Source organism: Ptychodera flava, chromosome 13 (genome assembly GCF_041260155.1).
Source record: "Ptychodera flava strain L36383 chromosome 13, AS_Pfla_20210202, whole genome shotgun sequence".
Taxonomy (NCBI): domain Eukaryota; kingdom Metazoa; phylum Hemichordata; class Enteropneusta; family Ptychoderidae; genus Ptychodera; species Ptychodera flava.
Genome location: NC_091940.1, coordinates 20878417 through 20897217, shown reverse-complemented (window position 1 = coordinate 20897217; position 18801 = coordinate 20878417). Strand labels below are relative to the sequence as shown.

The 18801-nt window shown below is 37.2% G+C and overlaps 1 protein-coding gene across 4 annotated transcripts in view; it reads left to right on the top strand.

Moving 5' to 3' along the window:
* LOC139147780 (C-Maf-inducing protein-like) overlaps positions 1-18801 on the top strand; it is a 95816-nt gene that overhangs the window by 35436 nt on the left and 41579 nt on the right. For all 4 annotated transcript variants that reach the window (XM_070718983.1, XM_070718982.1, XM_070718981.1 and 1 more), the window contains exons 3-5: positions 13945-14067; positions 16629-16718; positions 18281-18469. In XM_070718983.1, coding sequence (XP_070575084.1) covers positions 13945-14067; positions 16629-16718; positions 18281-18469 — 402 coding nt within the window. The remainder of the gene's footprint in view (positions 1-13944; positions 14068-16628; positions 16719-18280; positions 18470-18801) is intronic.

The window sequence follows — 18801 nt, the reverse complement described above, 5'->3', positions numbered from 1 at the left end:
ATCCATTAAGTATAAAGGGCATCCTGTATTTAAAAAGGTTTTTATGTTGTGGATTTTTGTATCCACTGTTTCCTCTGTGCATCTCAAAAATAACATCAGAGTAGAGGAATAAAGAAGTGGCGAAAAAGATATGCCATGACCTGATGTGCGGTGATTGCTTTGTAATCGCCAGTCAAGAAGATAGAAATATGGAATAAATGTCTAATTACACTCGACATTTGTCTAGAAATTACAATCATCCCACTCCGGTAACAAATGGTGGATACCATTAAGGAAATACTAAAGATTCAACTTGCTAAGCAACGGTTTGTATTGGGGGGGGGGAGGGGATGTTTAATGTCAGCCAGAACACAGAATTTATGTTATTTTATTTGGAACTCAATAGATAATATTGTACCCTAGGATATATAGACACACATCTACAAACCACAGACCGCGTGACAACATACAAATGCAAATGAGTTTTTTCAAGGAGCTTTGATGAGGCCAAATTTCGTCAATATTGCCTGAAACTTAATACATTATATCTCTGTATGTCCCTGCATTGATTTCAAGTGTTGTGTCAGTAGACTTATTTTAAATCAGTAGCTGTCTGCTTTGTAATTTGTTCCAAGTTGAACAGATGTTCTTCCCAATTTCAAAAAGCGCACAGTGTACACAACGAGGCATATCTGCAGCGCCTACATTTCTCAGGATAGTGTTATAAATTCTAACAAACTTGTGCCAGTAGCATTCTTTAAAGCACGTTAATATCATCAAAACAAAATAAATATAAATAAATAAATAGCTATACATATATGGTGCAAATTTACATGTGTAAGATTTCATTTTTGGTAAGCTGGCAGCACTGGCCACCATGAAGCGTTGAATCCCACATTGTCACCTCAAACAGCACTTTGAATCACTTCATAACAGGGCAAATCAATCTAAGTTTCATATGAGTAAAAAATATCAAAAAAAAATAAAAAATTCACTTTTCCATAGATGAAGAACAGTTGTAGACAAGAATAGGGCTGTTCGCAATTGACGTCATTGTTCTCTCATTAATAAACAAATATAAATATTTGTCCACAGTTTTAGATCACACTTTTGAATTTTCCGCCTGCAATAATGACAAAAATACATCTTGCAGTGACTGCTAGTGTAACAATGAGTAATATTATATAGGGCTCAGCCCTTGGTGTCGCGCCAGGGGTTAAGATTGGCAATGTTATTTGTATTGATTCATGATAAACTGTAATTGTTACTTCATAAACGTTTATATGACAACTACCGCCAGTTTCCCTCTGATGAAAGCAGTTCACGTACGTACACGACGTCAAACCCTGCAGCAGGGCAGGTATAGATTTTCTGTAGCGTGTAAAAATTTTAGACAAAAAATTGGCAATTTTTACAATGATAACAGCCTATTGCGATAAACAAGGGACGTATTATGCAATCATTAGGGGCCCAAGCCGACCGGCTGGGACCCTATTGTTATTGCTCAAGTTCTACTACTTCCTCTTCTTCTTCTTCTGCCGTTTCTTTGCTCACCTAGATCTCTCGAACGGCTGAACGAAAACTTCTCAAACTTGCAGGGCTAATTGGAGCAATTAGTACTCGTGCACCTGACCCTTGAAATTTTGATTGGTCACGTGACCTGGCGGCCATGTTGGATTTTCCAAAAACCTAAAGATGGCTTCTCCAGAAGACGTAGGGTCTAGTCGATTTGAAATTTTTGTATAGCAAGCATGACCTAAGGTCTTTAGAATTTGCAAATAAAATCGCATGCGGTCACGTGACCTTGGCCGCCATATTGGATATTCTAAAATACTCATTTAATTTTTAAAAATCTTCTTCTCCAGAACCAAAACACCGATTGAGCTCAAATTTTACTCATGTCATCATTACAGTGATCTCTTTCAAGTTTGCAAAAATCATTTTGATCGGTCACGTGGTTTGGCCGCCATATTGGATTTTGTGAAATCACAATTTAATCTTTAAAAATCTTCTTCTCAAGAACCGATTCACCGATTGAACTAAAATTTTACATATATCATCTGAAGTGTGATCTCTTTCAAGTTTGCAAAAGGCGTTTGGATCGGTCACGTGGTTTGGCCGCCATATTGGTTTTTGTAGAATCACAATTTAATCTTTAAAAATCTTCTTCTCCAGAACCGATTCACCGATTGAACTAAATTTTTACGTCTATCATCTAAAGTGTGATCTCTTTCAAGTTTGCAAAAGGCGTTTTGATCGGTCACGTGGTTTGGCCGCCATATTGAATTTTGTGAAATCGCAATTTAATCTTTCAAAATCTTCTCCTCCAGAACAAATACACCGATTGAACTAAAATTTTACACTTATTTTCCTTAGTGGTAGTCCTTTTAAGTTTGCGAAAGGCATTTTAATCAGTCACGTAATTTAGCCGCCATATTGGATTTTGTGTAAATCTCAATTTAATCTTTAAAAATCTTCTTCTCAAAAACCAATACACAGATTCAACTGAAATTTTACTCATATCTTTCTTAGTGCGAGCTCTTTCAAGTTTGCGAAAGGCATTTGGATCGGTTAAGTCGCCCCAATGTTCATAAGGCTGCAGTTTAAAACCTCGTCAGTCAGAAGATCGATCAGTGATGTATGTTATATTGTACACTTGAAAGTCAAAGACGACATGACAGACTGCAATGCCCGCTGTCTAATTCAGCTAGCAGTCCCACGAACCCTAATCTCGGCCCCTTGTGTAAGGCTACATTGATGCCAGGTTTTGTACGCCAGGTGACGTTGTCAAGTATACTGCCACAGAAGTACTTAGAGGAGTGTGCTCCTAGCTTTAAGGGGTGGCCGACTGGTGTGATTGACTGAATAAGAGCGGGACAAGGTCCCGCCAGGGCACAATTACTGGAGTCTACGCACAGCTAATATGTGAGTGTCAAGGATCATAAATGAAGCTGTTCGGGTAATTTTATATGTAGGTGTCTGAATGCATGCTCACTTGTTCGTCACGAGTAAAAAAAGAAAGATACATGACATTGCAAGGTGTGGTGATTTGTTTTTTGTTTCTCTATCTGACATGCATGGAGTGGCCCTGGTGTCTTATGTAACTGAGAGCATGTAGCTGATAAAAAATGTAAACAAGAACACATCAAGCCAAGCTCTTAATGTCGTAAAATCGCTGATACATATCCATTAAACAACAACCTTGTTCTGCAGCTTGATCGAATGTCACTGTAATTGCTTTGTGCCATTGCACGCCCGGTCTGTGAAATCGCCGAAATTTGCCCGATATTTATCAGCGATTTTGGGACTCTAATATCGATACCAGACGATAGTAGAATGACTTGCCCTGTGCCTCCTTACGCCGGATCTGTGAAATCTCCGATATTTATCCGATATTTATCGGCGATTTTGGGACTCTAATATCAATACTAGACGATAGTAGAATGACTTGCCCTGTGCTTCGGTACGCCAGATCTGTAAAATCGCCGATATTTACTCGATGTTTATCGGCAATTTTGGGACTCTAATATCGATAGTAGACAATACTAGAATGACTTGCCCTGTTCCTCGGCACGCAAGGTCAGTGAAATCACCGATATTTACCAGATACTGTATATAGTTATCGGCGATTTGGGGAGTCTAATATCCAAATCAGACAATACTAGGTTCTGTCAAATCGCGGTAAATATCCGATATATATCGGAAATTACACCACCTTACAGATCTGGTCAAGCCCGACTTCCAAGGACTGACTCTTACTTTAATACTGAACGATATAGATTCTGTCAAATTGGGGGGAAATATCCGATATTGGAGATTTCACCACCTTCTGACCTTGCAAGTTTTGGTCAAACCCGACTTCCAAGGACTGACTTTAGCTTCGATACTATATAGACGATATAAATTCTGTCAAATCGCGGGAATACGTCTGGTATATATCGAAGATTTCACCACATTACAGGTTTTGCCAAACCCGACTTCAAAGTACTGACTCTAGCTTCGATACTAGACGATACTAGCTAGATTTTGTCAAATCGCGGGTTAATGTCCGATATATATCGGAGATTTCACCACCTCACAGTTCTGGTCAAACCCGACTTCCAAGGACTGACTCCAGCTTCGATATTAGACGATATAAATTCTGTCAAATCGCGGGTAAATACAAGGATCATGAATGAAGCTATTTGGGCAATTTTATGTGAAGGTGTCTGAGTGCAGCCGTATGTTTTGAACAGAGATAAGGCGCGCAGGTTAGACTGCACTGTATTGGCTTCTGTCAACTTGATCTGGCATTTCTATGCAACCCACAATCCCAGCCCCTACGCAGTGTGAAAAGGCGTTGGTCAGAAGCATTGATAATAACTTATAACAAGCTATATGCATCGATTATGTGTTTTACGTTCATATCAGAGAGTAAAGTCTGTCATCGCGCTGTAAAATCTGGTCCATACTACAGCAAAAAATATTGTCGCGAGCTCATTTTTCAGTTATTGATGTTTGTCATGTGATGATTAATATATCATTACAATACCCATGACAACAACTCGCTGGAGCACAGTCGTGGTGACGATGAGATAGACGTTAAGTCCCTAATTGAAACTAAAATGTCAATATTATGAAGTAAGGGTGTTTTATTGGATAAACATTATAGGCTGTTTGTCATAAACATTTTGAAACCGGAAAGTGAGAGGTAAAATAATTGTAGAAAACTGTATTGCGTCATTGTTGCTGAAATCACAGGCTATCGACTCAATGCCGGCGATTTGAAAAATCGTCACTCACAGCCTGCAGGTAAAATGGAAGGTCTATGATCAGACCTGGACGCTCTTGCCATTGTCTAGGTCTAAATAGGTGCGACCATATCAGTTGTTAGTGTAGCTGTTCAGAATGTTTGATTGCACAGCTTATTACAATGGGAACACTCAGTAAACATGCACTTCCTCAATTCCAAGGGTTTGAATATTTACGAATTGGTGTGTGGACTTGAGTGAGACCAAGTTCAGAAACAAAAATGCTAGAAACGTTTGCTCCAAGTACTACTACTGTCACTATTTAGTCTCAACGATCAACTCCATGACTAATTTAGCACTTCCTTATGTGTTTTATCCAAACACTCAACATTAGGTGCCACACAATTAATTCTTTGTTTGCCGTTCGCGTGCGGGTAGGATTTTCAATGGACGAAATCTGAAAAACAAACATAAATCGCCTGCTGAAAATAAGGCGCGTTGCCCTTCCTGTGTTCGCAATGACGCAGGCAGTGTTTCCGCTGCCTGCTCGCAAAATCGCAAATGCGAGAAAAAAAGTAGTGTTTGCCGAGAAAATTTAGGCAAAAATTAGCCAAACTTGCGAATCGAAAATTGCAGTATGACGTCATCACTTTGTCTGTCCACGCGCTGTCCTGCATTCAACTTGAGACGTAATCATGCTTTATCTCTGTGCATCCCTGACCTTATGCGTCAGAAGATAGAATTTGTAACACATACAGTAATGAATAAAATTGTGACGAAATAGCTCACAATCCAAAAGTACCCATATGTTTACCATGACTATTTGACTACAATGTTACTAAGTTTTGGGTTGGACAACTTTGCACAATGTGCCTACAGATTACTGCGTGCACTGTGCAGTACAGTGTCGTCGTCAACACTGAAGGATCGAAGTGACGGTGAAACTAAGCAAAAACGGCAAACTTTCGATTTTGACTTAAGCAGCTCCACCAATATTGGAGAGAAACCACCCCTAACGCAGGTTCTAAACGCAAGTAAAGATATGACATGGAAAGAAAGATTATGATGAGAGTAGGAAAGTCGACTGGAATTTGTAAAGTTAGGAACGGCATGGTCAAAAGCATACGGCTTTTTTTCAATGTAGAGCGAGTAAGGCACTCCTGAACGGTGAAAATGTTGGTGGTGTATTGCTGCCAACAAGAAAATATCTTTACTGACATTAGGAACTTGTGTGAATTGGCTTCCTTAAAAATTTCGCAAAAATTTTCAGTGTATTCTGACGTGATATTGTAAACAGATTTTCAGAGAAGGCGCTCGCTCGTCCGCCGAGTACAGTCGACGTACTTCCGCATTAAATATTGTGCAAATGCGCAAGTCTTGTCGCAATATTTGAGCATTTAACTTGACCGTCAGTGAAACAAAAAGATGTTTCTCCATATCAAATCATTATGTGCTTTATATTTTAGGGTTCTCTTTACATAATAGACATGAACATTTGGATTTATGATCCGTGATTTCCGCGATCCTGGCATGATTCAAGCTGGCCGTGAACTTACGCACTGACGTTTTTGGTGATGATCCCTGACCCTGTGCGCTGTCCGAGCATCGCTTGCTAAATTCATGGAGCTACCAAAGCTCCATGCTAAATTCAAGCGTAAAGCAAATGTATTGAAGTCTAAATGCACAATTTCTCAAGTCTGAGAATATTTTACTTTTGAACTGCTATGAGAATGGATATATATAAATTCGTTTGAAAAACTGGCATGCTGAAGCAGGTTTCGTGCCGTTGTCTATAGCACGATATGAACAGTACTGCATTGAAAGCGATTACAGGTTTGTAACTATTAAATATAGCTGCATCGCATACGCCTAACTTTTGACAAGTATAACTAGCCTTTAAAGTTACAGCTAAGGGAGCATTTCACTCAACATAAACAGTGCTCAGGACAAGTATTATTTGACACTTAAAAGAAGGAATCGTACTCAAGGCTGTTATGATTTGTTCAGCGACCCACTCTTCTTACCGTAAAAAATTGTAATCTTATTAAACAGACAGTAGTTTTAACTTTTACCACGATGTTTAGCATTTGTTTCCTGAATGACAACTCCATACTTTGTTATTGCCAGTAACTTTTGCAGTATAATATTTGGACTTTTCAGGTTTTGAAGAACACCTTCGGTTCTACCCAACAGTTTGAAATTCATAGTGTACAGGTCATCAAAACAACTAGTACGCCAAGAAAAATAAAATGTTTCTTTCTTATCCTAGACATATTTCAAAAATTATGTGGTGACGCAGGTTTCATTTTTCATTCTTCAATCAACAACGCGGGAAAAAATGACAACAACATACAAATGCACGCAGAGATAAATGTACAGCAGTGTTGCTTTATTATTTTTGTACAGCAACAGTTCAGCGGTTTGACTTTAAGTGCAGCATTTGCAAAATTTTCACAGAGTAATATAAGAGTGAAATATGTGAACAGTTCTGAATGGAATGTTAGTGTCAATTATTTAGTTTACGGTTCTGTTTTATACATGCACTATCGTGATGTATTTTTTGCAGTTTTTTTCATTTATTTCCTCATGAGCAGAAAATAGGTGGAAGCAGCAGATCTGAATTGACACGCGCAAGGATAAGAAAAAAACTTTATTTTTCTTGTCATCACATCAGTCTGTATGGCTTACAATCAGTGGAAACTTATTGTAATGCTATGTCCCCTTTGTCTATGACACACACTTTTCAAAGTCATGTAAATGGGAAATGGGGAAAACGATCTTTGACACGAAGTTTTCATGTATAACAACTAGTTTAAGGATTTATCAACACATAGGACACATGGTAAATTTCCAGAATGAGCTATGATGGTATACATCAATTGTACTTAAAATTCTTGTTCGCCTCTCTCTGTCAAGCATACTTTTCAAAATCATTTTAAATGAGAATTGAGATGCGTGAGCTTTTAAATGTATTTCCACATGTGTTAACAACTATAGTCTAAAGATTTCTCTACACTAGAGACACATGGAAGCTCAAAATTTGCACATAGTATCATCAGTGCAAGTACTTTCAACCATGGCAACCGCTTGGGCCCCGCCAACGCTGCTTGCAGCTTTAATTATCATTGCAATGGTAACCGCACTGCCCACCTTCCACTTGCAAGCTGAAAACTATAGCGTTCCGTCTAAAAACTGGCAATTTTTGAATCTAATTATTGACACAGGGGGCGCTCTTCTATAATTCAATCCCAGCATTCTTTGCGTATGCCCCCGTTCATATGCACGACAGTTTTCTCCCTTTATCTATATTAACGATATTTTGTATCAGCGACAAGGTGCATAATAACATTTACTAGCTAATAAAAGAGGTATATTTTATAAAAGGCATGTTATATAATAGTAATTTGTTTCGTATTTGTTTATTTACGAGTACTCAAAAAAACATGGCGGCGCCCATGAAAGAAGGGTACACTTCCGGTTACTCGCATAGTATATTATGAATAAGCGCATGCGTAGTCAGTAAGCCGCTGGCGCGACTACTAAAAGACATATTTACAGCTCAAGAGTACAAACTTTAACAATGAAACAGTATTAAAATTTGTCAGCATTTCAAGCAGCAGTGTCCGATGTTGTGCGTGTGTAGCTATATATGTAATAGAAAACCTGTAACAATGAACAATGCCATTTTTTGCATACTTCTATCATTTTCAAGGCAAAATTATGCAAACCTGACTTTTACATGTAGATAACCTATGCAAAGAGAAATTTTAACAAGCCTGATACATTCAAGGTCGACAAAGTACTAGTGGCTATGACAAGGAAAATTCTTGTATGAATATCAAATGTGTGTTCTCCATAACACAACAGGTATGGAGTTTATTATAATGAATACAGGATAATCTCGGGAACAAATATCATGTAATTATTAATGAAAGGAAATGGAAATTTAACAAAATGTATTAAAAGATAGTGTTTGTCTTACATTGAACTCGGTTGAGTGTAGTCAACATGGCCAGTAACAAAGTATTTAGAATACATTCCCTACACCCAGGAATCAGCCAAATTGGAACACATACACTAGTAACCCCAGCTCCATAAAGAACAGACAGAAAAAAGATTCAAGTATGCCTGAGGGTGCTGACAGTAACACTCTGATGTCAAAGTCATTCATTTGTGCGATGCCAGGATTCTGTATGTGATGTGTGTCCTGGAAAATATGGCTCCGTGTTACTTTTAAGTTATAGTCGCCGTGTTGATTTATGTCTGGTGTTAACAACATCATTACTGCGAGCCATTAAAATACGTGAGGTGAAAATGAAAATGCAGCTGCTGTGCGGTTGCCATGGTATCTGCGTAGGCGTTGAAATGATAAGCTACATTTTTCCTGTCATGCTTAGCTTGTTGCCATGACAGTGGGGCATGTCAGTGGGTTTCCAATATGTTTTCAGTGTATTTTTAAAACGTTTCCATTAATAATTTTTTTTTCAAATTCAAACCTATGCACAACAATAAAGTAAGAAATTGTTAAATTATATGCAAACAATATTTCAGGCAAAAATACTTCTCTGCATGAATATTCCAAGTGTAGGCAAGGAAAAATATGCTAATGTACATGTACATAGAAATATGAACAAAAATATGTTTAATAAAAAAATGCAATTTCATGTGATAAGTTATACTTTTGTAGGCTGAGATTTTATCACTCGCCCATCAAAACAATTGTTACAAATGTCCTACCGGAGACTGTTCTGTTTCCAGATATTTTTATCTTAAGATAATACGTAAAGTAGAGCTGAATCTGAGGTGAAGTTTGCTAAAAAATCATAATTAGAAAAGCAGTTCTGATGCTTTGACATGTAAGTGAGAATGAGTTGCTGACCTAACGTGAAGGTGTAATTTGCATGCAGAATTTACCTGTTGCCAAGAAACGGCGATTACAATTTACTTTTGTTGCAGCAGGTGACGGTCATTGCATTTCATGTCAGCACCCGCTAAAATCAACCTCATTTGTAAAACAGCTCACCTTCCATACAGAGCGATATATCCCAGAATGCACCGATCTATCCCATCATGCTCTTGTTCCCTCAGGGCGGCTGGTTTTTTTTATTTAAATGTAAGCATTGTTACCCTTAGCTGTCTGATTGACATTGATCCTGTCGTAGACATTAATGGAAAATCAGTGAATCAAATGAAACTTCAGTGAATAGAGGACTATAATGCATCTCAGGCCCACGGCAAGCACTATCTTTAGTATTGCAAATTTCATCAAGTACACAGAATTTGCCCTCCTGTTTGCAGTGTTGACGTGAATCATTCTAAATTGTGTTTAGCTGATAGTGGGATGAAAGATTGGAATGGTGTGATTGTAGCGACGTTGGGAACTGTAAAGCAAAAATATAAAGACAAATCCCACAACATATGCCTGGCGGTCCACGTTTAACTGCTTCACTTTGATATGTCCCCAATGTTTTCACTAGAGTAGGTGTGCCGATATACGGGACAATGGAGATCCACGGTTAATCGTGCCTATATAGAACACTGCACCCTTTAGCTCTGAGACCGTTTTTCCCCTTCATGCGTAACACATTAGCTGTCTGACCTGGGACACACAAGAGTGTAGTTAGGCAAGTGTAAACAGAACAAGGCAGGGATGAATGCTCAAAAAGTCATTTACAGGGTACTTCCAATACATCTCTGTGCAAACAAATGTACAAAGAAGAGTCTATAAAAAACAGTTTGGTTAGAGTTTCAATAACACATATCCTATAGAGACTTTACTGCGTATTTATTTATGACTTTTTTTGTGAGTGTGTATATTGTGTAACGGATCCAGTTTGACAGGACTTCTAAGACATGTATTTGTATACTGAAATAGACATGCAAAATAGATTACAAAGTATGGAGATCTTTATCGCAATCTCTTCTCTCAGTATGTAAGGGCTGTGTTTTATAGATATTTGTAACTTGATCAATGTTGATAATTTTCACAACAAAATCTGAATTTTCGACAGAAAAATTATTCACCCGTATCCAACATCTTGCAGATGCTATTGTTGGATGGAAGGTTTTTGTAATGGATTTTGGTGTGTGAATCAGTGTTCAAAACTACAGATAATCACAAGGAATTATGGAGAGTTGATACGATACCATCGCTCCACCATATTGGACTGATCAAGTGGAAAAGGGGCTTTCACTGTCAGTACAGTGTGTGTGTGATTAGGATGACAAAGGGAAATAGATTTAATCAGCATACTGTGATGTGACAGAGCAAGAATTAAAAAAAAAAAGAACTGAAAATGACAAATCTGTAGCTTAAAAAAATTAATGGTTCATAAGTTTGAGGAGACAGATGTTCTGAAAATGTGATACCAAAAAAATTACGAGAAATATCAGCAAGGCTATCTTAGATATCACTGCGTGGACGTACACATACCAAGTACATGAACCAGAATATCAAAGAGACAGCATGCTAGTGACTTTGTTCTTCAAAGGTAAAATTTACACAGATGCTTGCAAGATTATTTTTGCATTCTCAATGACAGCAGCGACATCAACTTCCCATCTCCATATTTAGCAGAAAATTAGCACCATTATGGATGTACATCATCAGTCTATCGAAGGCCATTGTGTCTGTATTTTTGCTGGCGTCTCTCGGTAACTTTATCCTCACTTGCCATGGCAACAGCTGTTTCCTGGCAGCAGTACGAGATGCGAACTTGATGCGAGGAAGGAGCGTTTTTTTTGAGGAAATTTTTTTTTCAGTAGGGATTCTTATGTTTTGTGAAAGTTTACAGGTAACAGAGCTATAAATGTTCTTCAAATTCAATCGGTGGCATTGAGCCTGTGATGTGATTGCTGAAAGAGTTTAATAAAAACAATTTCTTTTAATTCTGCGTGGAAGGTATCAATGAATATCAGATGCGATCATTGCTTTGTTACTATGTCTCTGACTGACATGATTTCGAACAGGGAATTAAGGAGGATGTATCTCATGCTTAGAATTTATATCCTTCATGGAAAATTATGTGATTAGAGGCTTATTTGAATTGTTATGGAAGCCTGTGGTTTTGCATTGTGAATCTGTAACAGGATGCTGTATCTTCAGCCATTGCATACAGAGACTTTATAATAATATGGGGTTTCAGTTCAGTTTATTATATTAGACTTGTGGCCTTCTCCATTTGTCAAATTAATGTTGCATAATTCCCCTCTAGACTTCCACTTTTTTAATTTGTCAAACTCAATTAATATTACTGAATTGTGTTAAATTGGAAATGGCCTCCATCCTTATTTTAAGTTTATGGTGTAAAATTACATTTTTTGATTTTGAAAAAAAACAAAGTAGATGAAAACTTTGCTTACTCCATGATATTCAAAATGAAACCCCGGCAAGAGGTAGACCAAAAAAGAGTTGTAAAAGTTTAAAGAGTCCGAATATATGTACCCGAGGCACATTCAGATTCAGTGTGGAAATCATGTTTTAAGGAGATAGATGATAAAGACATTAAAAATATTGAAGAAAACTTAAGAACATTTCGAAATGCAAAAAAAAACAAAAACAAATTTCCATGAAATTCATAGAATGTTCTACATTGATTGTCTATTCTAGCTTCTATTTGCTTTTCTTTACCCTATGTTCTCTCTCATATAAATGCCCAACGTCATTTCTGGACACTAGCAATATCCTGCCCTATTACTGCACTCCCAGTAATTGACATGCTAAGAGATTTAATGAAATATTCATAGATGTAATAGATTATTTATAGAACCAATTTTCATTATAGTCCTAGGTTGAGGTGTGCATGAATTGAAAGTATCAAGGAAAGGGAAGTGTGGGATTATTTTGTTTTGTTTCCAAGCTTGAAGTACTTAGAAACGGAAGAAATATCCAGGCGTTTGCTATTTCTATTTCTGTGTCTCCCCAGTAGTCCAGTCCTGGAATGAAAATGAAGATTTGATGATTCGTTCTGTTTTGTTCAAATCATTGTGAATTATCCGTTACTGTTTGAATAGCTTGGCTTATTAAACATAGATAATGCCATACAGTAAGTGCGCGCCCTATTAAAGTCTGTAGCTTCAGTGTGTGCCTGTGTATTGGGTTCAGGCAGCCGAAGCAAACAACTAAAGCAACATTGAGTTTGATGACAAAATGTAAAATTGTCAGCTGACTAGAGCACTATGTGACACTCAATGATTGCAACTTTACTGATACATAGACAAGTAGCCATAGAGAAATGAATAATGAAACACTTGACCTTTTTGTCATATACCCTATTATAATTTTCTAAATGCCTGACTCATTGTCATTTTCAGTCGCATTTCTAAAAATAAGTCCACACAACAAGTATTTTATATTTAAAAAATTGAGAAACTTCCAGGGCATGTTGGTGGCAAACGTATTCCAAATACACATTCTATCTTTAATACTTAGTGTACATTATGACAAGAAACATGTTGTGTTCATGTCAGATAGTTACATATATTCCAACTAACAAACACATTACTATACTACTTGTCTCAAAACTGATGGACCCACCTGAATTTTTGCTTAAACTTTCCTTTGGGAAACTTCAAACCATTCTCTTTCAAAATTAAGAATGAAAATTGCATGTTACCTTGCAAATTTTTGTACAAGTGAAACAAATTGACCATTGTTTATCAACATTTGAAATTCCAAATTCAAAGCATTCTGAAAATTTCCCTAAAAAAAAAAAGAATATATATATATATATATATATATATATATATATATATATATATATATATATATATACATATATATATATATATACATATATATATATATATATATATATATATATATATATGTATACACACACACACACACACACACACACAGACAGACAGACAGACACTAATTACCATGTACCATGTATCAAATTGTCATTTATACTCAAGGCATTACTTGCTCTGCAAACAGCAAACCTGTTTGTAATTAAAAGTATAAAATATTATACTCAGTAAACTTACATGTGACTCATTATTTGGCCATCATTTTATAGCGAGATGAAAAAAGCATACCAAGTAGGTTTTATATTTACAGACATTCATCCTCATGTTTTGTCAACAACAATTTTTAATGTCGTATGTCAGTTCATTCTGCTGGTACCAGTCCTAGGTTAGCTGTTGTTTACCAGGTTGATTTGAAACTTTGCTGATTCATACAGTATCTGGGTTTTCATCTCTCTCCACACCTCTGTCTCCCTTTTTCCAGGCGAGCAACATCTATTTACGTGACCAATGGCTGCACTCAATACAGTGGAAAAGAACTATCAATAAGTACAAGAAATTGCTTAGTAATACTAGAAGACCAGAGGTACTTATTCGCGAGATCAAGGTGAGTAAACTGGTGGTTTTCATGGCAACCTGCCGGGTACCAAGCCCTACCTCCTTTTGTGTTGTGTTGTCCTATCAGAGCATTGGACAGGCCTGTGTGTAGAAAGAACTGTTGAGGCTTGAATCTGGAGTGTTTATTACAGTGAGATGCCAGGGATAATGTACAGATAATTGAACAACTACAGACTTCAGATTTTTCTCACAGACACTATATTGCAGTAAAGGTGTCAGGGACAATTTATTTATATTTTTGCAGCATTTAGATGGCTATTTTTTTCCCTTCCGTGCAAGTATATTGGAAATCATGAAGGCAATCTTGACCAAAAGGCTTGATGTCAATGTACAGTCTGTTATCTTCTGGGTCATAGACTGGCAAAGAAGCATGAAATTGACTGATTATAGACTTGAAGAGCAGAAGGAAAGGACATTAGCAAGTTAAACACATGGCACCCATGAACTTTGACCCAAACAAGCTTTTTGTAATCTACATACATGTGGTTACTGATGTAGTGTTCAGTCTGAGACATTTGTCAATATGCTATTGCTACTGAGGGACTGACATGAAAGACAATCTTGTAACAGTTTGTTTGACCTGGTACGAAATCATAGCCTGCTGCTGTCAGCGCCCACATGTTAGATGTGGTGTATGCACAAAGTTCATCGAAAGTGATAACAGTTTGTACAGCATTATGGCGGCAACTTTTGTTGCAATACATCTACTTTGGATTATGTGCTTTGGTGGCATTTTCCTCTCCACAAAGGAAAATGATGTCATCATAACCACTCATGTCTCCCCCATTTTTGCAATGGATTGGTCCACTCTTGAGTGTTTCGAATTGAAAGCTTGCGCCGTGACATCGGAACAAAAGGGTTGAAAAAACAAATTATTCCTATAATGCTGTGCAAAATAAAAATACAGTACATCTAAAAGTACAGGGCATCAAAGACATAGTCTTAGAATTCAACTAAACCAGGCTTTTATTTTTGTATGTCTATAAAAGTGTGAAATAATATCACCTGTATTGTTTATTTTACCATCAATGTATAATAGTGATGGAATCTTGTCTCATAGATTCATCGCTAAAAGATTGGGCAGTCTAATCAGATGTATGTTACAAAAGATTTCATAGAGTAGGTACTGAAATTCACTTCAGAGGAGACAGAGAAAAAGCTCCAGGGAATCGCCATCAATTATGTGCTCACAACCCTGTTTATCGACCGAGAGCAATGTGTAGAATTCATTACAGAATATCACTCAGATTTCTTGACAAAAAAAAATTTAAAAAAACCTGCCAGAACAAAAGAACTGCAGAAATCATTGCTGTATGTTCCTTGAAGCTTACTATGCAAGATATGAAAAAAAAAAGGAAACCATTTCCTGTATTCTCTCTCTTTACACTCTGAGTCATTGGCATGTGTGATACACTCTTTAAGTGAGCGCATGAAGCTGTCGTATAACACCCCCTTCGGCGTCTCTATTACTGTGGATCTCACCTTGTCCTCATTACACTAATGTTGGCCATGACCTCAATCAGTCAGCCTGATTTATTTTTGGCAGTATCAAGAGTCATTAGGTTACAAGAGTCATTAGGGCATTTGGGGTGTGCATATATATATATATATATATATATATATATATATATATATATATATATATATATATATATATATATATATATAATAACATATTGTCTGTGACATGAGTCCCTATAATTAGAAATGAAACAGTCATATTTGAGTATCAAACACAATTCACAGATACAGTGAACACTATCTTACACACTTGCAGTTGAAAGCCAGCAAAAGAATGCTGTGTTTTCTTCTGTGTTGATATAGTTATGTGTAGTATATTGTCTCTGTAAAGATATGTGTGGTATTACCGCGAAAAATCTCCTTGGAATTTGAGAGTGAATTTGAGAGCACAGAGAAACACAAAGCATGCGACAGTACTCTACTTTTCTCGTGCGTCACCATGTGATTGTGAAAGCTAAAGATGAAACTCACACTTTACGTGCGCAGCCATTCTCTCTTATCAAGAGATGATGTCATGGAGACTCTGTGTGCCGGTCACAGAAAACAGAGATTTGAGAGGCATTGGCAACCTTTTCTCAGAAATGGGTGTGAACTGAAACTGAATGAGTGTATCAGGTTCATTCTGGCCTGTTTGGTGTTTGCTGTCAGTCCATTTGTTCATCATCCATGTATTTGATCATCCATTGACAACCAAAATGAGAATGTTATGCCGGGAAAAAATGGATGAAATCGAGCAATTTCATCTAAAATCAAAATGTTACTTTGGTTGAAAAAATTATGTAGGCTTCAACTAAATGCTATAGTGACATTAGTATGTTATGAATTTTATTGTGTTCATAAAGAGTGAATGTTATTGTGTTCATAAAGAGTGGAATACCTGGAAAACTATTAAACACTGAAGTATGGACACAATGCAAGTATTCAAAGATGTAACATATAGAAAATTGATATTTCAAAATTCTACTCGTAGATGTAATCATAGGTTTGATTCGTCATGTTATCTCTGTATGTGCATTTTGTCATCAACAGAGTCTCATTGAAATGACCATAAGTACCCACGTCCAAGACGAAGATGTCTATCAAGTGCCTTTGGAGATCGTGTCAGACATACTTTCACAGGTAAATACTCCAAAACTACTTTGCCTACGTGTGACTGAAGCTGGTCAGTCTGTACAATGGAGTCTCTCAATTCACACACAGTTCACACCTTTGGATGGGAATGCATTTGAAGTGCTCATAAATAGGTGCGCTGAAATCCGCTCATTGTGTTTACTCATGGAACATTCAGGCAAACCGTCATATATAAATTAATCATATCACTATTTTTACACCAACAATCTTAATAGTTATCACCTGGAGCCTTCATGATTAGGTGTACATTTCAAAGTTCAGACAAGGCTTGAAATCCCTGATGTTTGACAGTGTCTTCGATGTGCTGACTGACATAGCACATTTAATACTGGAGAAAGTGTAACACACACTCTGTCTTCATAATTCACATTTGATCCCCCATTGCAATCAGACCCACATGCATCAGCTGTACATATAGCTGTCTCGCTACTTTCGCTGTTGGCACCCTGCCAGCCACCTTGCCCTACTTTCTCCTTCGGAAATTAATGAGGGAGGCAAACCGACCAATCAGGTGTCTCCAGTGAGTTCATGTGAAATGGACAGGTGATCAGTCAACTTACCCATTGATGTTCTTCATGCATAACAAATTACATGCGCCACCAGTTTGAGATGCAGGTGCTTAGCATGTGCTATACACTTTACAGGCATCTATATTGTGTGTGAGTGTGCAATGTGTAACAAAAATAACACTTTGCTTGCCGGAATTGCTGCGGAAAGTTTTTACGTTAATATGACACTCTCATCTTTCCAACTTTGAATGCGGAGTGAGTCTGTTCCTCATTTGATAAATGTTGATGACCATCACGGTGTCTGGCATTTCGATACATTGTGACCTCTAGTCAGTTGCCAGTATCTTGTTTGATTACACTAGTTGCAACACGCAACTTTACTGATGTCAATAAAAAAAGAATACATGAGTGAACCGGCTAGCATAATTACCTGGCATGCATGTTGTAACATCTCCTAGTAATTATATACCCATAAAAACTGAATTGGAAATGATGCAACCATTCCGAATAGATCCACTTTTAGTGTAGTGAAGCAACTCTTCATATGAAACAAAGTAGCTAAAAATATCATAACCAACATGTAGGTTGCTGTTTTGTACTTAAATGTGTAAAAAATGAGTAATCTGCCCGACTCAGGCAAGGCTTTGGGAAAAATAATTGTTTTTGATGAGTGTGATCAAACCTGTGTGCTTCTGAATGATGTTTTTTATTCAATGGGCTGGTTAAAGGTATACAGTCACCAGTAATCTAAATATGCCCATATATGGTCAAAGGGGCGTTCCGTGGTATTCAATATGCCCATGTGAGGGCGCTGTTTTTAAAAAGCGGCCACCCGCTTAAAATCTGTGATTGGTTAGATTTTCTCTTTCCATGGTAACTGTGGCAAAATTGGAACAGGTGACAATATGACTTTAAATACATTTAACTCTTGTAGGGGTGAAAGAAAATCTAGGATTGAGTTGCTCTTTAGCTGTCACTTTGATATAGAATATAATAATCTTATCATCTCACAAGCTGTTTACACTGAATCTTGTTTTACAGAATACAGATGTTTTAAACAGCGTTGCACATGAAAATGTAATAGTGGCACTGGCACCGCTGCTAGAAAACAACCAACCCTCTCCAGAAATATGTGCATTTTTTAGTAAACATTGCAAGAACTCTCCCAGGTCAAATGTGGTCATTGAAATGTTCACACCAGTCGTGCAGAGGATTCTCAAACACAACATGGTAAGATAAAGTGGATATTTTTTTTGCTTCCTGTATGTATCTCACTAATTATCCTGTGTGGATCGTTATTCGTATTGTATCATACCAGTGTATTGATGACAGAAAAATACTGCAATCTGATCGGTCGAAACGTGAAAATAACCGTGGTACCGGTATATTTGCGATATGGCACGGTTTAAACAGGCATGAGCTCTCACCTAGAGAAAAATTCCCTTGTTGGAATTTCAGGCGAGAATTTCAATTTAATATTATGAGATAATAGCCATTAATCACTCAATTTTGACCAGTTCACTCCATATATGCACTTGTTTTGCTGGTGCACATATGTTGTG